This window comes from Lepidochelys kempii, chromosome 1 (genome assembly GCF_965140285.1).
Source record: "Lepidochelys kempii isolate rLepKem1 chromosome 1, rLepKem1.hap1, whole genome shotgun sequence".
Classification (NCBI taxonomy): domain Eukaryota; kingdom Metazoa; phylum Chordata; order Testudines; family Cheloniidae; genus Lepidochelys; species Lepidochelys kempii.
In genome coordinates, this window is record NC_136380.1 from 264,101,888 (window position 1) to 264,119,988 (window position 18,101).

The window sequence follows — 18,101 nt, forward strand, 5'->3', positions numbered from 1 at the left end:
CAAGGTGGGAGGGTCCCAGAGCTTGGACTTCAGCCCAAGCCCAAAAGTCTGCTCGGCAATTAAACAGCCCCTTAGCCCAAGCCCCTTAGCTGGAGTCAGCTGGCACAAGTCAGCGGCAGGTGTTTAATTACAATGTAGCTATACCCTTAGTGACCTAGGCACTGATAATCAGTGGGACTTGCGCCCCTAAATTATGAGGGCATTTTGAAAATCCCATTCTTAGCCTCTCTCTCCTCTTTTTTCTTAATAATAAATTAATGCAATGCACAAAACCATGCTAATGTCATATTAGCATTACAGTTATAAGCACTCAGAAAGCCAGGAAGTTCAAAAAAGTATATTTCTCACAATAGCTAACTTGTCTCCATTTCATATGGAGGATCCAATTTTGACAGCTGAGACATCCCCACTGGAGTCAGCTGGAGTTGTGTGTGCACCTCCAAGGGTAGAAGTGGGCCACTTGCACTTAAAGTTATATTTTAAATAAAACAGTTAGTTATCTCGAAGGGCTAAGGTGTAGCTAGCCTGACGTGGGTGGAAGAGAAGGTGCAAGAAATCTTCCCTCCCTTGTGCTCCTCTGTAGAGGTCTGCCCTAGTCACCATAAACAGCACAAAGACTATATCTAAGTGTAGCACCTCTGCTGGCACTAGACGCTCCACCGGTGCGGCAGGTGGGAGTATGGCCCTACCTTTTCAATACTGCACTGTGGGGCCTGGTGGATAGTGCACGGGGCTGGGACTCAGGAGACCTGGGTGCTATTCCTGACTTGGCCACTGGACTTTGGTAGGTGACCTTGGGCAAGTCAGTTCCCCTCTTTGTGCCTCAGTTTAGCTATCTGTAAAATGGGGATAATGATCTGGACCTCCCTGTAAAGTGCTATATAGGAGCTAGATATTGTTACTAAACCAGTTCGCTGAGCTGAGCTGACACCAGAGGGTCACATGTGCAGTGAAGCTCCCACTTAGACAGTTGCTTCCTGAGAAGAACTCTTGGAATAATTCCAATTATAATCTCTCTCCCAACCTTATGGGGGCAAACTCCAGTCTGTCTCTCAGAGATCTCTAGCACTGTGTCTAGTATATGCAGTGTGGAAGAGATAAGGTTGCCATAAGAACCTTACACTTTTCATATTCTGAGTTTTCAAAATGATAAGCTGAGTGCTCCATTCCCAGATGCGTTTGTTATAGTTAGCGTGAGGTTCTACTCTGAAAAGTGACTATGTAAAAATAGCCCCTTCTTGCATGGCAGATCTGTTCCTTGCATGTCAGATTCAGAGTCAGAGCTGCCGACTTTCTGAAAAAGTAAGATCTGTCTGGTTTTTTACTACTGTCTGCCCCTCAGAGCCAACGCAGCTCAGGGAGATAGAGCTGGGCTCTGCATCATCAACATAATGGCAAAGGGAGATCCATTTGTAGGGCTACCTGTGCAACCCTGTGGTCTTCAGGTTGGGCACTTACTTATGCCTGGGCCAACCCACTAAGGGTGCTAGTTTGCGTGCGCATCCCTGAGGGAGTAATTGGCGGGCAGTGGTGTTGAACAGCTGTAAGAGAGGGCAGAATTCATCTGGCAGAATCTTTATTGCTAGTGATGATGCCCAAAGCAGAAAGGAACAGTTTGACTTTCAGATTCCAGAGCCAGTTAGGAGTTAGAAAAAAGCATCTTTTTTCCTTGTAAACTGTACTAATTTGTCAACAAAATCCTGGAGACATGATAAACATGGAAGTCCACGTTGCCATTTATTACAAAGTCACTTTTCAGAGTGAGGCTGCACTTTAGTGCCACTGCAGGGACACATGTGAGTGCATTACAGCTGTGGGAACAGACAGAAATATTAATCCAGTGATCAAGTTGCATGAGTAAGTAGAACTGCAGATTGCTTCTCCTGAGGTTTTCACTGCCTGTGTTTTATTCCTTGGTCACTCCAGAGCCAGGTGGACCCTCTTTCACCATTGGCAAAGCTATCTGGTTGCTGTGGGGTCTGGTGTTTAACAACTCGGTGCCAGTGCAGAATCCCAAAGGTACCACTAGCAAGATCATGGTGTCTGTGTGGGCCTTCTTTGCTGTCATCTTCCTGGCCAGTTATACTGCCAACCTGGCTGCCTTCATGATCCAAGAGGAGTACGTGGACCAAGTGTCTGGACTGAGCGACAAAAAGGTAACTGATCCATTCCAAACTTGAAAGCATCTTTCAGCCTCTCTAACCCATTCTAATTGGCAACCAATGCATTGGTGCAGTGTCTGGGATAAACAGTGCTAAGACTGATCACTGAAACATAGTTGCACTTTACATGTTCAAAGCACTGTGCAAAGAACGATGGGGTAACAGTACCGGATATCATGTTATAAAATCTGTGGGCCAGATCCTCTGCTTGTATAAATGAGTAGAGATCTATTGACGTTAGTCCATACACTGATTTACACCAGTGGAGGGTCTGGTCCTGTATTTTAATGCTCACTGTTATAAATAGACACTTAAAAACTCAAAACAGAAATGCTTTTCTTTTCTGAACAGTTTTCTATCCCTTGTTTACACACACTAGTTTTTGTTATCTCAGACTAATCACTTATGCTGGGTGGTACACGTTGGTTTGCTCTGATGTGTGCAGGACAGCGCTCACTGGTTTGTTAGGGTAGGGTTGTTTATGAGCACTAGGCCGTGCACCATGGTTTATTTTTATTATATGGGTACTCATGAGTATGCTGCTGTAGGTTCTTGTTTGTTAGCCTGGAGTTTGTTATTCAACCAAGGGCTGCTCAAACTGTTAATGTTGATAACTACAAAGTAATGCACATTGGAAAACGTAATTCTAACTATACATATACAATGATGGGGTCTAAATTAGCTGTTACCACTCAAGAAAGAGATCTTGGAGTCATTGTGAATAGTTCTCTGAAATCATCCCCTCAATGTGCAGCGGCAGTCAAAAAAGTGAACAGAAAGTTGGGAATGATCAAGAAAGGGATAGATAATAAAACAGAAAATATCATATTGCCTCTGTATAAATCCATGGTATGCCCACACCTTGAATACTGCATGCAGATATGGTTGCCCCATCTCAAAAAGGATATATTGGAATTGGAAAAGGTTCAGAAAAGGGCAAAAAAAAATGATTAGGGGTATAGAACGGCTTCCATATGAGGAGAGATTAATAAGACTGGGACATTTCAGCTTGGAAAAGAGGCAACTAAGGGGGGATATGATAGAGGTCAATAAAATCATGAATGGTATAGAGAAGTAAATAAGGAAGTGTTATTTATTCCTTCGCATAATACAAGAACAAGGGGCCACCAAATGAAATTAATAGGTAGCAGGTTTAAAACAAACACAAGAAAGTATTTTTTCATGCAACGGACAGTCAACCTCTGGAACTCCTTGCCCGAGTATTGTGAAGGCCAATATTATAACAGGTTTCAAAAGGGAGCTAGATAGATTCATAGATGATAGGTCCAGCAATGGCTATTAGCTAGGATGGGCAGGAATGCTGTCCCTAGCCCCTGTTTGCCAGAAGCTGGGATTGGGTGACAGGGCAGGGATCACTTGATGATAACCTGTCCGTTCATTCCCTTTGGGGCACCTGCCATTGGCCACTGTCAGAGGACAGGATACTGGGCTTGATGGACCTTTGGTTTGACCCAGTATGGCTGTTCTTATGATTTATTGCTGTAGGGTGGCCTCTAAACATGAAGCTGCAAACCCTTTTGTTATCATATGATGACTAGTGAGAACTTGACTCTACACACTGGCTTGCTATTGCAAACCTGGCTTGTTATTGTCAAGGCCCCATCTATTCCATGACAAGATAGACTCAGTTCTGGGGCCAGGTCCCCTAGTGTAGGCAATACTTCTGTGCAGCAGCCTGGAAGTTCTGTGACAGATTCATGTACATTTTTTTAAAATAGCATTTTTAAAGGAATGAAATACGTCAATGAATAACCCCAATCCATACAGTAGCCCTTGTGGTGTTTGTTTTGATAATATTTTCACTTTGTTTCATGCTGTCTCCACATTCTCACATTTCAGCTTTTTGTATTGACAACATGTTACTGCAGGCTAGAAGCAGTCAGGCAGAAAGCTGGAAGTTTTGGTAGCTGGGTAAGGGATAATTGGGGCTTTTGACACCAGAGAAAGGCTGGGCATTGTACAGGATTGTGGGATAAACATGCTAGCTGGAAGTTTCTACTAAAATGATCATCACTAAAACAGTTAAGTGTTGCCATTAATGTATTGTTATTAGGTTTCACCATTAACAACCCATTGAACTGAGTGCACCTCCAAGTCTTGTTTCAGGATGCCTGCAGACTCAGGAAGACAACTACTCATCTGTTTGCACTCTATGCGTATTTTTAAGGTATTCTTCACACCCATGAGGAGGTGTGTATAAAATATGAAGTTGATTCTGAGGCAAATTACACAGCTTCAGATTCATGGAGGGCACTGGACCTTGGCCATATTGTTGAGGATGTTATTGTAGGGTTGCTGGAATGAAGTGGGTCTGGGTACTCTTTCTCCCACTTTGTTTATACATTTATAATTGTTTTGGATATTTTCTACACAACAACCCAAGTTTATCAGAACAGAGAAGATAGACAGAACATGCTCAGCTAATCAGTGTGTCACACAAAAATGGCTTTCAGTGCCGATGGTGCATTGGGGTTAGAATTGCAAAGTTTTGCAACAAAATCTGGAACCAGGTGCAACTGGCCTAGCAACAATTCAGGGGTTTCATATCATCTCAGGCCCAAGCTTTACTCTGCAATGTACCCTGCCAATGCCAAGTGAGGGGGAGGCCAGGAAAGCTCTACTTCAGCCAAAAGCCCTCTAAGTAAATAAGCTAGGACTACATCTTAATAGATTTTCACTCACTTCACACCTGAAGAGGCACAAAGAAGCAATGACAGAATTTTCAAGCAGCAATCCATATGTCCTTGAGCAGTTGTTAAATGCCCTAGTCTATCTGGTTGAAATTCACCCCTGTGCAGAGGGCCCCCCACAAAGTTCATATATCACTTATGACCCACTTACACTCTCAATACAGGGTTTAAATAGAACTCGAATGCTGCATTGTCCCAGTTGGTTAGGCAGAAGGGATACTGTGAGGAGACAATAGCTGACAAACCAAAGAAAGCCAAGAAGAGAACAAATGTAAATCCTTGCAAGGAGTCAAGGGCACCTAGGCTTCCTGGGAGTCTCTTTCGCCAACATGCTAAATCATGGAAATCTTGCCCTTGGCAGTCACTGGGGCAGCAAAAACCTCCTAGCCGGTCACATTTTCTGGAGAGGGACAGGCGCCTCTAGCAAGACATAGGTCAGGGGACAAAATAGCCCAAGCTAATGCTGAGGGTCTGGTCACTGTAAGGGATATTGGCCTTCCTCTCGGAGACTTCTTGAACCTGCTAGCAAAAGCCTTTAATAGCATGAAGATCGTAGGTTGAGAATCCCAGCACCTTAACTGTGGAGGAGTCCAACATGCCAGATGTAATAAGAAGGAAAAAGAGACTATCACCAACTGTGGCTTTCTATCATCGGTCAAGTTCAAGGCAACTACTGTTGAGTACATTTCCACTGATAGTGTCTCCTTGGATGTAAGGATCTGCTCTAGAAAAAGTGCTAGACCAGGGGTGGGCAAACTACGGCCCATGGGCTGGATCGCCAGCCATTTTAAGCTGGTCCTTGAGCTCCTGCTGAGGAACGGGGTCTAGGGCTTACCCCACTCTAGCCGGGGAGCAAGCTCAGGGTCCGCTCCACACGGCTCCCGGAAGCAGCCACATGGCCCTGCTCTGGTGGTCCAGCCGGTGAGCAGGGTTGGGGGCCACTCCATGCAGCTCCCGGAAGCCACGGCATGGCCCCCCTCCGGCTCCTGTGCGCTCCAATAGCCCCGTTCCAATGTCCCCCTCCAGTGCTCCAATGGAAGCTGTAGGGCCAGTGCCTGCAGACAGGGCAGCGTGCAGAGCCGCCTGGCTACCCCTCAGTGTAGAAGCTGGAGAAGGGACATGCCGCTGCTTCCAGAAGCCGCTTGAGGTAAGGGCCACCTGGAGCCTGCACCCCTGAGCCTCTCCCCACACCCCAACCCTCTGCCCCAGCCCTGATCCCCCTCCTGCCCATGCAGGAGGGGGCTTCGGGCTGGGGTGAGGGAATGGTGGGTGAAGGCTCTGGCTGGGGGTGCGGGCTCTGGGGTGGGGCTGGGGATGAGGAGTTTGGGGTGTAGGAGGGTGCTCTGCCTCAGTTCCAGCCTAGAGCACCCTCCTACACCCCAAACTCCTCATCCCAAGCCCCACCCCAGAGCTCGCACCCACAACCAGAGCCCTCACCCCTCCACCCCCCATTCTCCCAGCCTGAAGCCCCCTCCTGCACCCTGAACTCCTCATTTCTGGCCCCACCCTGGAGCCCGCACCCCCAACCAGAGCCCTCACCTCCTCCCTCACCCCAACCCCAATTTTGTGAGCATTCATGGCCCGCCATACAATTTCTATTCCCAGATGTGTCCCTGGGCCAAAAAGTTTGCCCACCCCCATGCTATACTCTGTTTTGTCTTCCCCAGACCTCTCTCTCCAGCAGCCCCTAATAATATCAATTTAAATAAACTGTTCAGGAAGGACAGGGAGGCCAGAAAAGGTGGGGGAGTTGCACTGTATGTAAGGGAACAGTATGACTGCTCAGAGCTCAAGTATGAAACTGCAGAAAAACCTGAGAGTCTCTGGATTAAGTTTAGAAGCGTGAGCAACAAGGGTGATGTCATGGTGAGAGTCTGCTATAGACCACCGGACCAGGGAGATGAGGTGGAGGAGGCTTTCTTCCGGCAACTCGCAGAAGCTACTAGATCGCACGCCCTGGATCTCATGGGCGACTTCAATCATCCTGATATCTGCTGGGAGAGCAATACAGCGGTGCACAGACAATCCAGGAAGTTTTTGGAAACTGTAGGGGACAATTTCCTGGTGCAAGTGCTGGAGGAACCAACTAGGGGCGCAGCTCTTCTTGACCTGCTGCTCAGAAACCGGGAAGAATTAGTAGGGGAAGCAAAAGTGGATGGGAACCTGGGAGGCAGTCACCATGAGATGGTCGAGTTCAGGATCCTGACACAAGGAAGAAAGGAAAGCAGCAGAATACGGACCCTGGACTTCAGAAAAGCAGACTTTGACTCCCTCAGGGAACTGATGGGCAGGATCCCCTGGGAGAATAACATGAGGGGGAAAGGAGTCCAGGAGAGCTGGCTGTATTTTAAAGAATCCTTATTGTGGTTACAGGGACAAACTATCCCGATGTGTCGAAAGAATAGTAAATATGGCAGGCGACCAGCTTGGCTTAACAGTGAAATCCTTGCTGATCTTAAACACAAAAAAGCGGCTTACAAGAAGTGGAAGATTGGACAATTGACGAGGGATGAGTATAAAAATATTGCTCGGGCATGTAGGAATGAAATCAGGAAGGCTAAATCACACCTGGAGTTGCAGCTAGCAAGAGATATTAAGAGTAACAAGAAGGGTTTCTTCTGGCAACAAGAAGAAAGCCAAGGAAAGTGTGGGCCCCTTACTGAATGAGGGAGGCAACCTAGTGACAGAGGATGTGGAAAAAGCTAATGTACTCAATGCTTTTTTTGCCTCTGTCTCCACGAACAAGGTCAGCTCCCAGACTACTGCACTGGGCAGCACAGCATGGGAAGGAGGTGGCCAGCCCTCTGTGGAGAAAGAAGTGATTCGGGACTATTTAGAAAAGCTGGACGTGCACAAGTCTATGGGGCCGGATGCGTTGCATCCGAGAGTGCTAAAGGAATTGGCGGATGTGATTGCAGAGCCATTGGCCATTATCTTTGAAAAATCATAGCGATCGGGGGAAGTCCCGGAAGACTGGAAAAAGGCTAATGTAGTGCCCATCTTTAAAAAAGAGAAGAAGGAGGATCCTGGGAACTACAGACCAGTCAGCCACACCTCAGTCCCCGGAAAAATCATGGAGCATGTCCTCAAGGACTCAATTCTGAAGCACTTAGAGGAGAGGAAAGTGATCAGGAACAGTCAGCATGGATTCACCAAGGGAAAGTCATGCCTGACTAATCTAATTGCCTTCTATGATGAGATAACTGGTTCTGTGAATGAAGGGAAAGCAGTGGACATGTTATTCCTTGACTTTAGCAAAGCTTTTGACACGGTCTCCCACAGTATTCTTGTCAGCAAGTTAAAGAAGTATGGGCTGGATGGATGCACTACAAGGTGGGTAGAAAGTTGGCTAGATTGTCGGGCTCAACGGGTAGTGATCAATGGCTCTATGTCTAGTATCTATGTCTAGCCATTATCTAGCGGAGTGCCCCAAGGGTCGGTCCTGGGGTCGGTTTTGTTCAATATCTTCATTAATGATCTGGAGGATGGTGTGGATTGCACCCTCAGCAAGTTTGCGGATGACACTAAACTGGGAGGCGTGGTAGATATGCTGGAGGGTAGGGATAGGATACATAGGGACCTAGACAAATTGGAGGATTGGACCAAAAGAAATCTGATGAGGTTCAAGAAGGAGAAATGCAGAGTCCTGCACTTAGGACGGAAGAATCCAATGCACCGCTACAGACTAGGGACCGAATGGCTAGGCAGCAGTTCTGCAGAGAAGGACCTAGGGGTGATAGTGGACGAGAAGCTGGATATGAATCAACAGTGTGCCCTTGTTGCCAAGAAGGCCAATGGCATTTTGGGGTGTATAAGTAGGGGCATTGCCAGCAGGTCGAGGGACGTGATCATTCCCCTCTATTCGACACTGGTGAGGCCTCATCTGGAGTACTGTGTCCAGTTTTGGGCCCCACACTACAAGAAGGATGTGGAGAAATTGGAGAGAGTCCAGCGAAGGGCAACAAAAATGATTAGGGGTCTGGAACACATGACTTAGAATCATAGAATCATAGAATCATAGAATATCAGGGTTGGAAGGGACCCCAGAAGGTCATCTAGTCCAACCCCCTGCTCAAAGCAGGACCAATTCCCAGTTAATCCACTTATGAGGAGAGGCTGAGGGAACTGGGATTGTTTAGTCTACAGAAGAGAAGAATGAAGGGAGATTTGATAGCTGCTTTTAAGTACCTGAAAGGTGGATCCAAAGAGGATGGATCTAGACTATTCTCAGTGATAGCAGATGACAGGACAAGGAGTAATGGTCTCAAGTTGCAGTGGGGTAGATTTAGGTTGGATATTAGGAAAAAACTTTTTCACTAGGAGGGTGGTGAAACACTGGAATGTGTTACCTAGGGAGGTGGTGGAATCCCCTTCCTTAGAAGTTTTTAAGGTCAGGCTTGACAAAGCCCTGGTTGGGATGATTTAGTTGGGGATTGGACCTGCTCTGGGCAGGGGTTGGACTAGATGACCTCCAGAGGTCCCTTCCAACTCTGATATTCTATGATTCTATGATTCTAAATGACCCAGTCTTGTAGAGACTGTCTTCTTCAGGACCTCTCCTAACGTTTTTCTTCAGAGGCCCTGCTAGTGCTATGCAAGGATCTTACCAAACTTCTAAAGTTCACCCCCCTTTCTCCTCTGCCTGATGCTGATTTGCTCCCTGCTGTCTCTGAGGCGAATAAGCTTGACAGTTCTACTCTTTTCTAGCCTGCTATCCAAAAATTAAGACATGGGCTGCTCACTGTACTTCATCTGTTAATTCCTCCAGATGATAAGGCTTCCTGCTTATAAAATCATGTTCTGTGTTGTGGTCCCTAAAGTAGATTCAGTTGTAGCCAATTTGGGGGAGGGAAATCCACTATCCATTGAAAGAAATGTTGGCTCCGAGAATCCCCTAAGCAAATGTGTGGATGATCTTTTAAAAAGGTCCCAAGAAGTCTCCTATTGCCATTTAACCCTTTCCATTCACCCACTCTACTCAGAGAGGGCTGTGAGTGACTCACTGAACTACACTGCTCTGCCGGGAACTGTCGACATTGCCGTTAACCCAGGTGATTGTTACCTTGGTCTGACCATCCGGGTCAGCCTGGCCTAGGTGTGCACATCCCCACAGTAAAGCCTGATCCACACTACTGGACCTTCACTATTTCTGCACTTGCCCTAATGTGTCATTGGGTATATCCTATGGTTCTTTGTGCTGAGACAGGCTAGGTTTTTTTCCCAGTCAATTGTGTCAATTGCAGGAGAACGTCTCTGTCCCTTAGAGGGCAGTTGTGGGAAGGGAATGGAGAACTGTCATCATGCAAGTGATTTAGCCTGTGTCCTCACTGCAAAGTGGGTGGATTTCTACCTGAGTGAAAGCCTCCACTCTAATTCTAGCCTACAGCCCCCGATGCACCAGCTAGCTTGGGTGGACAGCACCATTAAACTCAGGTGAGATTGTTTTGTGTGTGTGGATGAGAAAGGAATTAAGGGCAACACCCGAGTAAGAGTCCAAGTTAGCTCATACCCTTAGAGAGGAAATTCTCTGCCCTTCTGGTTCATTCAGCCGGTGGAACCCAGGCTGTCTTCCTGGTGATGTGAAGTTGCGCTAGAGGAGCATCATAGCACAAAACTCAGTGCAAGCCATAAATGCTTACTCTTCAGGGCTCACTGAGGAGAGGCTGAGGCCAGCTGTGAGACAGTAGACTCTCACCATCACATAGAAAGTTCAGTGGATGTTTTCCTGAGTTATGATCAGCTCCTTGGCTCTGGGCACAATTTATTAACAACCTTTTCCTTGCAGCACCCTCCTTCCTGGCTGTTCCTGGGGTATTACACTCCACTGGCCATCCAGCTGCGGGTTGCACATGAACTATGTTCTCTCAGTCTTCTCTCAGGTTGCTAAGGTGGCTGGGCCCTCTGGCCAAACCCCAAAGTCCATCCCTTCCAGGGTATTGTCTCCTCTCCTTGCCACAGCACTCCCTCAGCAACAGCACTTCTTCAACCTCACACCCTTCTTGGGTGTCTTCAGCAGCAACACCATCCCTCCCTGTTACAGCCCTGCTTGCAGGAGTAGGAACAGGCAGCTTCCAGCAACCAGCCTCTTTCCTCTCCCAGGACTCCTCTTTTTGTGCCCCACAGCAGTCCTGGCTCTTGGCCACCAGGGAGGCAAGCCAAAATTGGCCCAGGTGCTGCTGAGTCCACAACCTTCTTAAAAGACCAGCTCAGCCTGTGAGACCAGGACACCTGGCAGGTGCACTGAGCTAGAGTCTCTCCTGAGCTAAGATCTGCTTGATGCTACACAGGGGAGTTGGGATCTGGCTACAGCTCCCGGATTCTCCAGTGGCGGTGGCTGCAGTGTAAATGAATGAAGCCTAGGGGCTGCTGCTATCATGGTGAGAGGCAGCATTTGGTCCCTATGGGACCATATTCCAGCTGTAAATTGGCATTGTGGAGCACATCTTATACCTTTCTCCATTTGTCCACATAATCCGGCATGCCCACCTGCCGTGCCCCTCCATCCTCTGACTGTTGGGGCAGTTGGTGTCAGAGCCAACTCTGAGGGCTTTATCCCAGCTGAAAATTCCCCTCTGTCTGGGGATGTTCAGCTTGGCAGCTATGGTCAGATTCTGGCTCCTTTGTGATACGATCTGAGCAGCACAAAGGGGTCAGAACAGCAGCAGTGAATCTTGCCCTCTGATTCATACTCAAGGCTGGCAATCATTGCTCTCAATTTAGGAGCCACTGGGAAGGCCCTGTTTGCCGTCACGGAGTCTTTCTTTCAGGGCCGACTCTAGTCACCAGCTAAGCAAGCTGGTGCCTGGGGCGGCGCTGCTGAAGGGGAGGCACTCTGGCAGCAGCCCCGACGGCAATTTGGCTGCAGCTCCCTCCGATGTTCCTGTTCTCTCCGGCAGCGGCATATTCGGCAGGAGTTTTGGGTTTTTTTGCTGCTCGGGGCGGCAAAAAACATAGAGCTGGCTCTGCTTTCTTTCATGCAGGCCAGGAAGTCCTAGTCTGGACAGACAACTCAGCAATTGTGGCCTGCTTGAACTACCAGGAAGTGCTCAAAGTCCAAGCTTCTACTTTAGCGAGGTCAGTAGAAATCTAACCGCTCTGCGGGCTCTCCTCTTCCAGGGAGGTAAATCTCCTCACAGGAGTCCATGCGTTCCAGTTCCTAGTGTCCCGATAGGGTCTACCCCTCTTGTAGCTGTTTGCCTTCTTGCCAAATGTCCCTGCTTCAGAGTTCTGCATCCAGCTCCTGGGCCTGGGTTTTTCCTGGCTCTAATCAGGGGTCATAACCTGGTTTCTGGTAATAAGTGTTTCAGACGGGCTTGGAGAAAGAAGTGGCTGCTGTAGTTCAGGTTTCTGAAGGCAATAAATACAGAAATCGGAACGTAAATGAAATAATATTTGAAATAATCCGCTAGCTACAAACACATTTCCATTCATATACCGTAGTAATAGAAGAAAAGCAAATGTGAACTGTCAGCAGTGCATACAAATAATGCCCGTAGAGATGAGATAAATGAATTAAAAATAAATTCAAGAAAATAAATAGCGTTTATACTTTGGTTGAAAATGCCTAAGAACCTAGCAAAGCAAAGCACCAAAATGATCATCTCATAATTGACATAAAGTGCACAGAAATGGCCATCTAGCTCCTGGTAAATTAATGTAGCTTGTCTAGGTTTCATATGTATTTACAATTTTTTAAGAAGTTAATGAAATGTTAAGGTGAAGGCCCCATGGGCTATGCAGCACATTAAATCTGAGTTATATGACCAGGCCCTCAGATATGCAAAGCACTTAAGCATGTGCTTAACTTTGAGCATGTGACTAGCCACATTAAAGTCAATGGACTGCAACTCACATGATTAAAGCTAAGCACATGCCCAAGTGTTTTGCTGGGCTGTGTGGTCATATATAGCAGATCTCTGCTCAGGAGGTGGCTAGGAAGAATGCCAGGTGGGAACCTTCTATGTTGACAGATCTCCTAAGGAGCGCAGCAGTAGGGCTCATCTTCTTTGCACCTTAAAAGACCTGCAGGAGGGGAAACTTCTGGCCATGTGGCTTGGAGGTAGTAGTGGAACTTGTAGGAGGGCACTTAACACTAACACAATTTTTTTTTGTGTGCTATTTGTGTGGATTTATGTGACAAAAGAGGCTTGTGTGAAGCAACTTGAACAGGTAGAAATTGTGCAGCTGGTTCCGTGGCAGCACAATTGTGCTGTTCAAGCGACCTCAGCTGTGGTTATGAGTTAGCTGGACAAAAGTCAGGCAATTCATAGTTAAAGATCACACAGCAACTTTAACTCTGTAGTGTTGCATGTAAAGCAGGGTTTATCTCACATGCTCATAGAATCCTGGCTTATGCCACATCCTATTTGGAAACCAGAATTCTGTAATGGAATAGGATTGTACTTCTTTCTCCACTGCTTCTCCAGCAAGACTGTTTGTCATACATAAGTTGAACTGTGTGCTGTGTTCTGTGTAAAAGTAACCTTTCTAATTAACATTAGATGCACATCTGCAGAGCTTTCTATCACTGCATAATATAGTATATGTGTATGAACTGTACAACACAAGATTTAGAGTCAAGGTTCACTTTTAACTCTGAATTTCTCGACTTCTATGCCATCTGATGATCTCTCTCCATATCATTATAAATTGTGAGTTACTAAGATGTATAATAACAGTCAAACTGGAATTTCTTATTCCCCCTTATACATACAGTGAGTTACAGCACAAATTGTACAGTCTTCACGCTGGGCTTGATTTTCAGGTTTCAGTGAGATCCTCAAAACAAGCCACTGTGCTTGAAGAAAATTGGTTTTGAAGCTATGGATGTTTAAAATCGGCAGGGTTTGAAACATTCTCTTTCTCCCTATCCCCTTTCTTCTTTCATTTCCTTCTTTTTTTAAACCTCCGCTCAAACAAGAATGGTTTGGGACATGGCGAGGCTATGATGCGCTTTAGCTTTGACTTACAGGATCCTCTCTCTTCCATGGCTCTGCAGGGGCTAATGGCAGTAAAAACTTCTAATGCGGCTCTTCAGAATTAACGGCAGTACAAATGTGGTTCTGTCAGGAATTTCAGCAGATGAGACACAGGAGGAGCAAATGTGCTGAGTAAGTCTCTGGGTTTGATTCATCCCTTCAAGCAAAGGGAGATGCAACTTCTTGGGCTTTGCTGCGCTCATGGCAAAATGACGGGATTCACTCTGTCCCTAACTTCCTCTGTGTTAGGTAGGATGGCAGACTAGATGTTCACAGTGGTCCCATCTGGCCTTGGAATCTGTGAATCTACCCTTACTGCACTTGGCACATCACTGGCATCCCTAACTATTTTCTGACCCTTTTTCTCTTGTAATCTTCATTCGGTATTAACCCTTTGGGGATTGCAGCTTTATTTGGCCACCTACCTGTTCATTTGGCTGGCAGCCTGGGAAATGCCAGCCTTCTGAGAGTTGTAATAAAAAGGAAGGATGATTCGTTCTGTTTCCTGCTTCCAAATAAGCCAGCAGAGGAAGAAACAAAGATTATTTTTATTGATTAGTTATGTCGTTTTGGAACAACATAACTAATCAATAAAATGTGCATGGCACTTTGCAGCCAAATGAAAGACAATGGCTCTGCTGCCTTAGGAGAGTTTACAGTCTGTGAGCTGTGAACTGCTTCATGCATCTCAATGGACTTTTAACTCTGAAGCTCCATGATCCGAGAAAGAGAGGACGTGGGTGACATGAAAAGAGACCATTGGGTTGCTTGGGTTAGCAATGGGCACAACCTGATGCTACATTTATCTTTTCAGTAATGTAGATTGCAAGCTGTATGGGGCAGGGACTCTGTTTTACTATGTATTTATACAAAGCCTAGTGAAAGGTAGCCCTGATTCTTACCGGGACCTTTGGATGATACTGCAGTATAAGTAATGGTCATTTTTAAAGTTACTCTGAAGAGAATTCTACTGTTTACAATTACTCAGGGTAAAATCCGGGTTCCCCTGAAGTCAATGGGGCCAGGCTTTCATCTCAGAGTCCAGTACTCCATGCCCATGTGCAGATCAGCTTGCAGCAGGGGCAGGTTAGCCACTACTAGCACGCTGTTCCATCATCACATACCTTTGAATATAAATCCCAGAACTTCATTGGCCTTCTTTAGTAAAGCTGGTCAGAAATTGAATTTTTTACAAAAATATGGGTAAAAAGTGTGTCTCCTTGATGTGTCAGAAAACTTAATATTTTTGATCAGCTCTATTCACTACAGTCAGATTGTTTTTCAAACTCCTGTGTAATGTGCTGTCCACTGTCACCCCTGGATCTTTTTCACTATTATTGAACCCAGGCTTCTCCCTTCCATTGAATATCTATGCTTCTGATTATATTTCCCCTAACATATGCGTGTGCATTTTTCCAAGTGGAATCTCACTTTATTTCCTTCTCACTGTTTGCCTGGGAGTTTATTACACGGCTTTTTCCCCCATTGTATTTTAATGGGAGGTTGACTGCATAATAGAGAATGTATGGTAGGATTTCATGTTGGGAGGAGTGGCCCATAGAATGAATGACCCACACCCTCTACACATGCATGTGCACAAATAAAAGCTACGGATACCCTAGTTTAACTCATATCTGGTAACCCACTGAACTGTAACACTTATGGCCTGTTCTACACAGGAAAATTAGGACAGCATAACTATGTCGCTCAGGGGTGTGAAACATCCACATCCCTGAGCAGTGTTGTTAAGCTGACCTAAGTCCCTGTGTAGACAGCGCTAGGTAGATGGAAGAATTCTTCTGTTGACCTCGCTACCACCTGTGCTGACAAGAGCATCCCTCCCATCGGCATAGATAGTGCTACAGGGGCACAGCTGTGCCACTGAAGCAGTTTAAATGTGGACAAGCCCTATGTCTGTGCTTATCGTATCATGGGTTAGTGTGTGAAGTGGCCTTTGTGTTCTGCTTGATTGAGAAGCTAAGTGATCCCAGTGGGAGCATGGATTTCTTTTGGTGAAGAGGCTTGTGGCGCATCTAGAGATCTGACTGAGGTGGGGCTTTATAGTCCAATGGGTGTGCACTGATGAAGCATGTTAACCCTGTGGCGAAGAGGCTGCATGGACTGTACACATAGTGATCTAGTCCTGATGCGTATATGGTGTTTTTGTGGTGAGTGTGTGTGCAAAGGCCTGGTCATGAAGAGGCTGCAGAGCTGTGATGTGTGTGTAGCGACTGAGTCAGAGAAGGGGATATCTAGCCCCAGCGAGGGCATGGTGATGTGGGTGATAAATAACCCTGAGATGCAGTTTGGTCAGAGAAGAGGCTATGCAGCCTTGAGGTTGGTAGCGATCCATTTAGTACAGAGACTGCTTGGACCTGACATGTGCATAGCGATCCAGTCATTGAAGAGACTGTATAGTCCCACTGTGAGCATTTCTTTAGCAATAATTACATGTGACGGAAGCTGCTTCCACCAATTGGATCGCTGCTTTCATCTCAGCCATTTTACAAGGACAACTATTTTTAAACTTGCTATTTTTGAACTTCCTTTCTTTTTTTTTCACCTCTGAATTGTTCCCAGTTTGCTCTGTTCCTTTGCCTGACCCAGTGGTGTCACTATTTCACCCGCTGACATTCTTGCATCTTGCGCATTTGCTAAGTAGAACCTGCCCCCCTCCCAGCACCTTTGTGGGGGAGTTTAATCTAATTCTTTGCCAGTGTTGTTACAGTCAGCAGCACAGTCAGCAGCATTAACACTGATACCCCCCTTGAGACTCATCTAAGCAGTGCACAGAGCAAGGCACTGTGCCCAAGAAGGCCAGGGGATTTGGAACACCAAAAGGTATTTGTGAATATGATAAATCACAAGAGGAAGACCTGAGGGAATTGAATGTATTTTCAGGACCTCCCGACCCTGTATGTTAGATATGGCATTGTCCCCTCACACTTTAGAATCAAGGCAGTGTATTTTTTCATTGTAAATGGTAGGAGAAGTCAAGGGACCAATGCTTCACCACTGGAGTCCTGGGTTTGAATCCTGTCATGGGGTATATGGAAGGGCTGATGGGGGAATACCGTGGTGGGAGAGGAAATGTGGGGATGGGAGAAAGGGAGGAACTACATGTTTGCAGCCACCTGGAAGGGACTCTGGGTTCAGCCTTGGGAAGAAAAAGTGTCTGAAATGGAAAAGTCTGGTGTCTGAGTGGGGGTGAGGGGGACAAGCTGGGACTGAAGCTTCAGAAGTGCCTGTATGAGGGAACTCTTATTAACTAAGGAATGAGCAGCGCTGTCTCTTAAGCCTGCTCTACACACAGATTTTGTGCCTATGTAACTCTTTAGGTGCCTTATACCAATACAGTTTATGGAAATGAGCTGTGCAGGTGTGAGGCACCTTTATACAAATATAACTGTGTCCCCCTGGGGTGGTACAAGTTTTGAGTGTAGACAAGCCATTAGCAGGAAAGGAATACAGACACAGCCTCAGATGATAATGATGATATAGATTCCAGTAGCACTAAAAATGTATTAGGCACTTTCCAATTACAGATCAAGGCATAGGTTCCAACTCCGTGGCTGCTCCAGGGCTGAACAACCAGGGGTAAAAAATGGTAGGTGCTGAGCACCCACTGGCAGCCCCCTTTTCAGCTCCCTGCCCAGCGCCTCCCACCTGCCAGTGGGCCCCGCTGATCAGCACCTCCCCTTCCCTCCTCACGCCTCTCACCGTCTGCGATCAGCCTTTTTGCCGCGTGCAGGCGGCTCTGGGGGGCAGGGAGGAGGAGCGAGGGTGCAGCGCGCTTGGGAGAGGGACCAGAACGGGGCCGGAAGAGGCGGGGTGGGGGTTGGGCCTTCGGGGAAGGGGTGGAGTGGGGGTGGGGACTGGGGTAGAACTGGGGGTCCAGCACCCACCCCCCTGGCACATTGGAAAGTCGGCGGCTGTGGATCAAGGCATGGTCTGTCCTCTGAATCTAAAAAAAGACAAAGATGAAGGAGGGGGCAAAGGGATACTGTCCAGAAGCAAAGTGACCAGGGTGATTATAAGCATACATCTCAACAGAAACAATGGTGTATCTTTTGGTTTTGATTTGTTTGTTTTTTAATGTGACACCTTTGTAAAGGGGTCACAGTCAGATTGGTCCCAGGTGGGGATGATGCGGAGACCTAGTGCACCATGTGAATCAACCAAACATAAGCCAAGTGAGGGCTCACCTCACGTGGGAAACAGTGATATAGGCAGGAGTAACGAGATGAGAT

The 18,101-nt window shown here is 46.7% G+C and overlaps 1 protein-coding gene across 1 annotated transcript in view; it reads left to right on the forward strand.

The window, feature by feature from the left end:
- Window positions 1–18,101, forward strand: part of GRIN2B (glutamate ionotropic receptor NMDA type subunit 2B) — a 225,088-nt gene that overhangs the window by 185,560 nt on the left and 21,427 nt on the right. Inside the window, exon 8 of the mRNA XM_073327319.2 lies at window positions 1,927–2,156. Within this exon, the coding sequence (XP_073183420.1) occupies window positions 1,927–2,156 (230 nt within the window). The remainder of the gene's footprint in view (window positions 1–1,926; window positions 2,157–18,101) is intronic.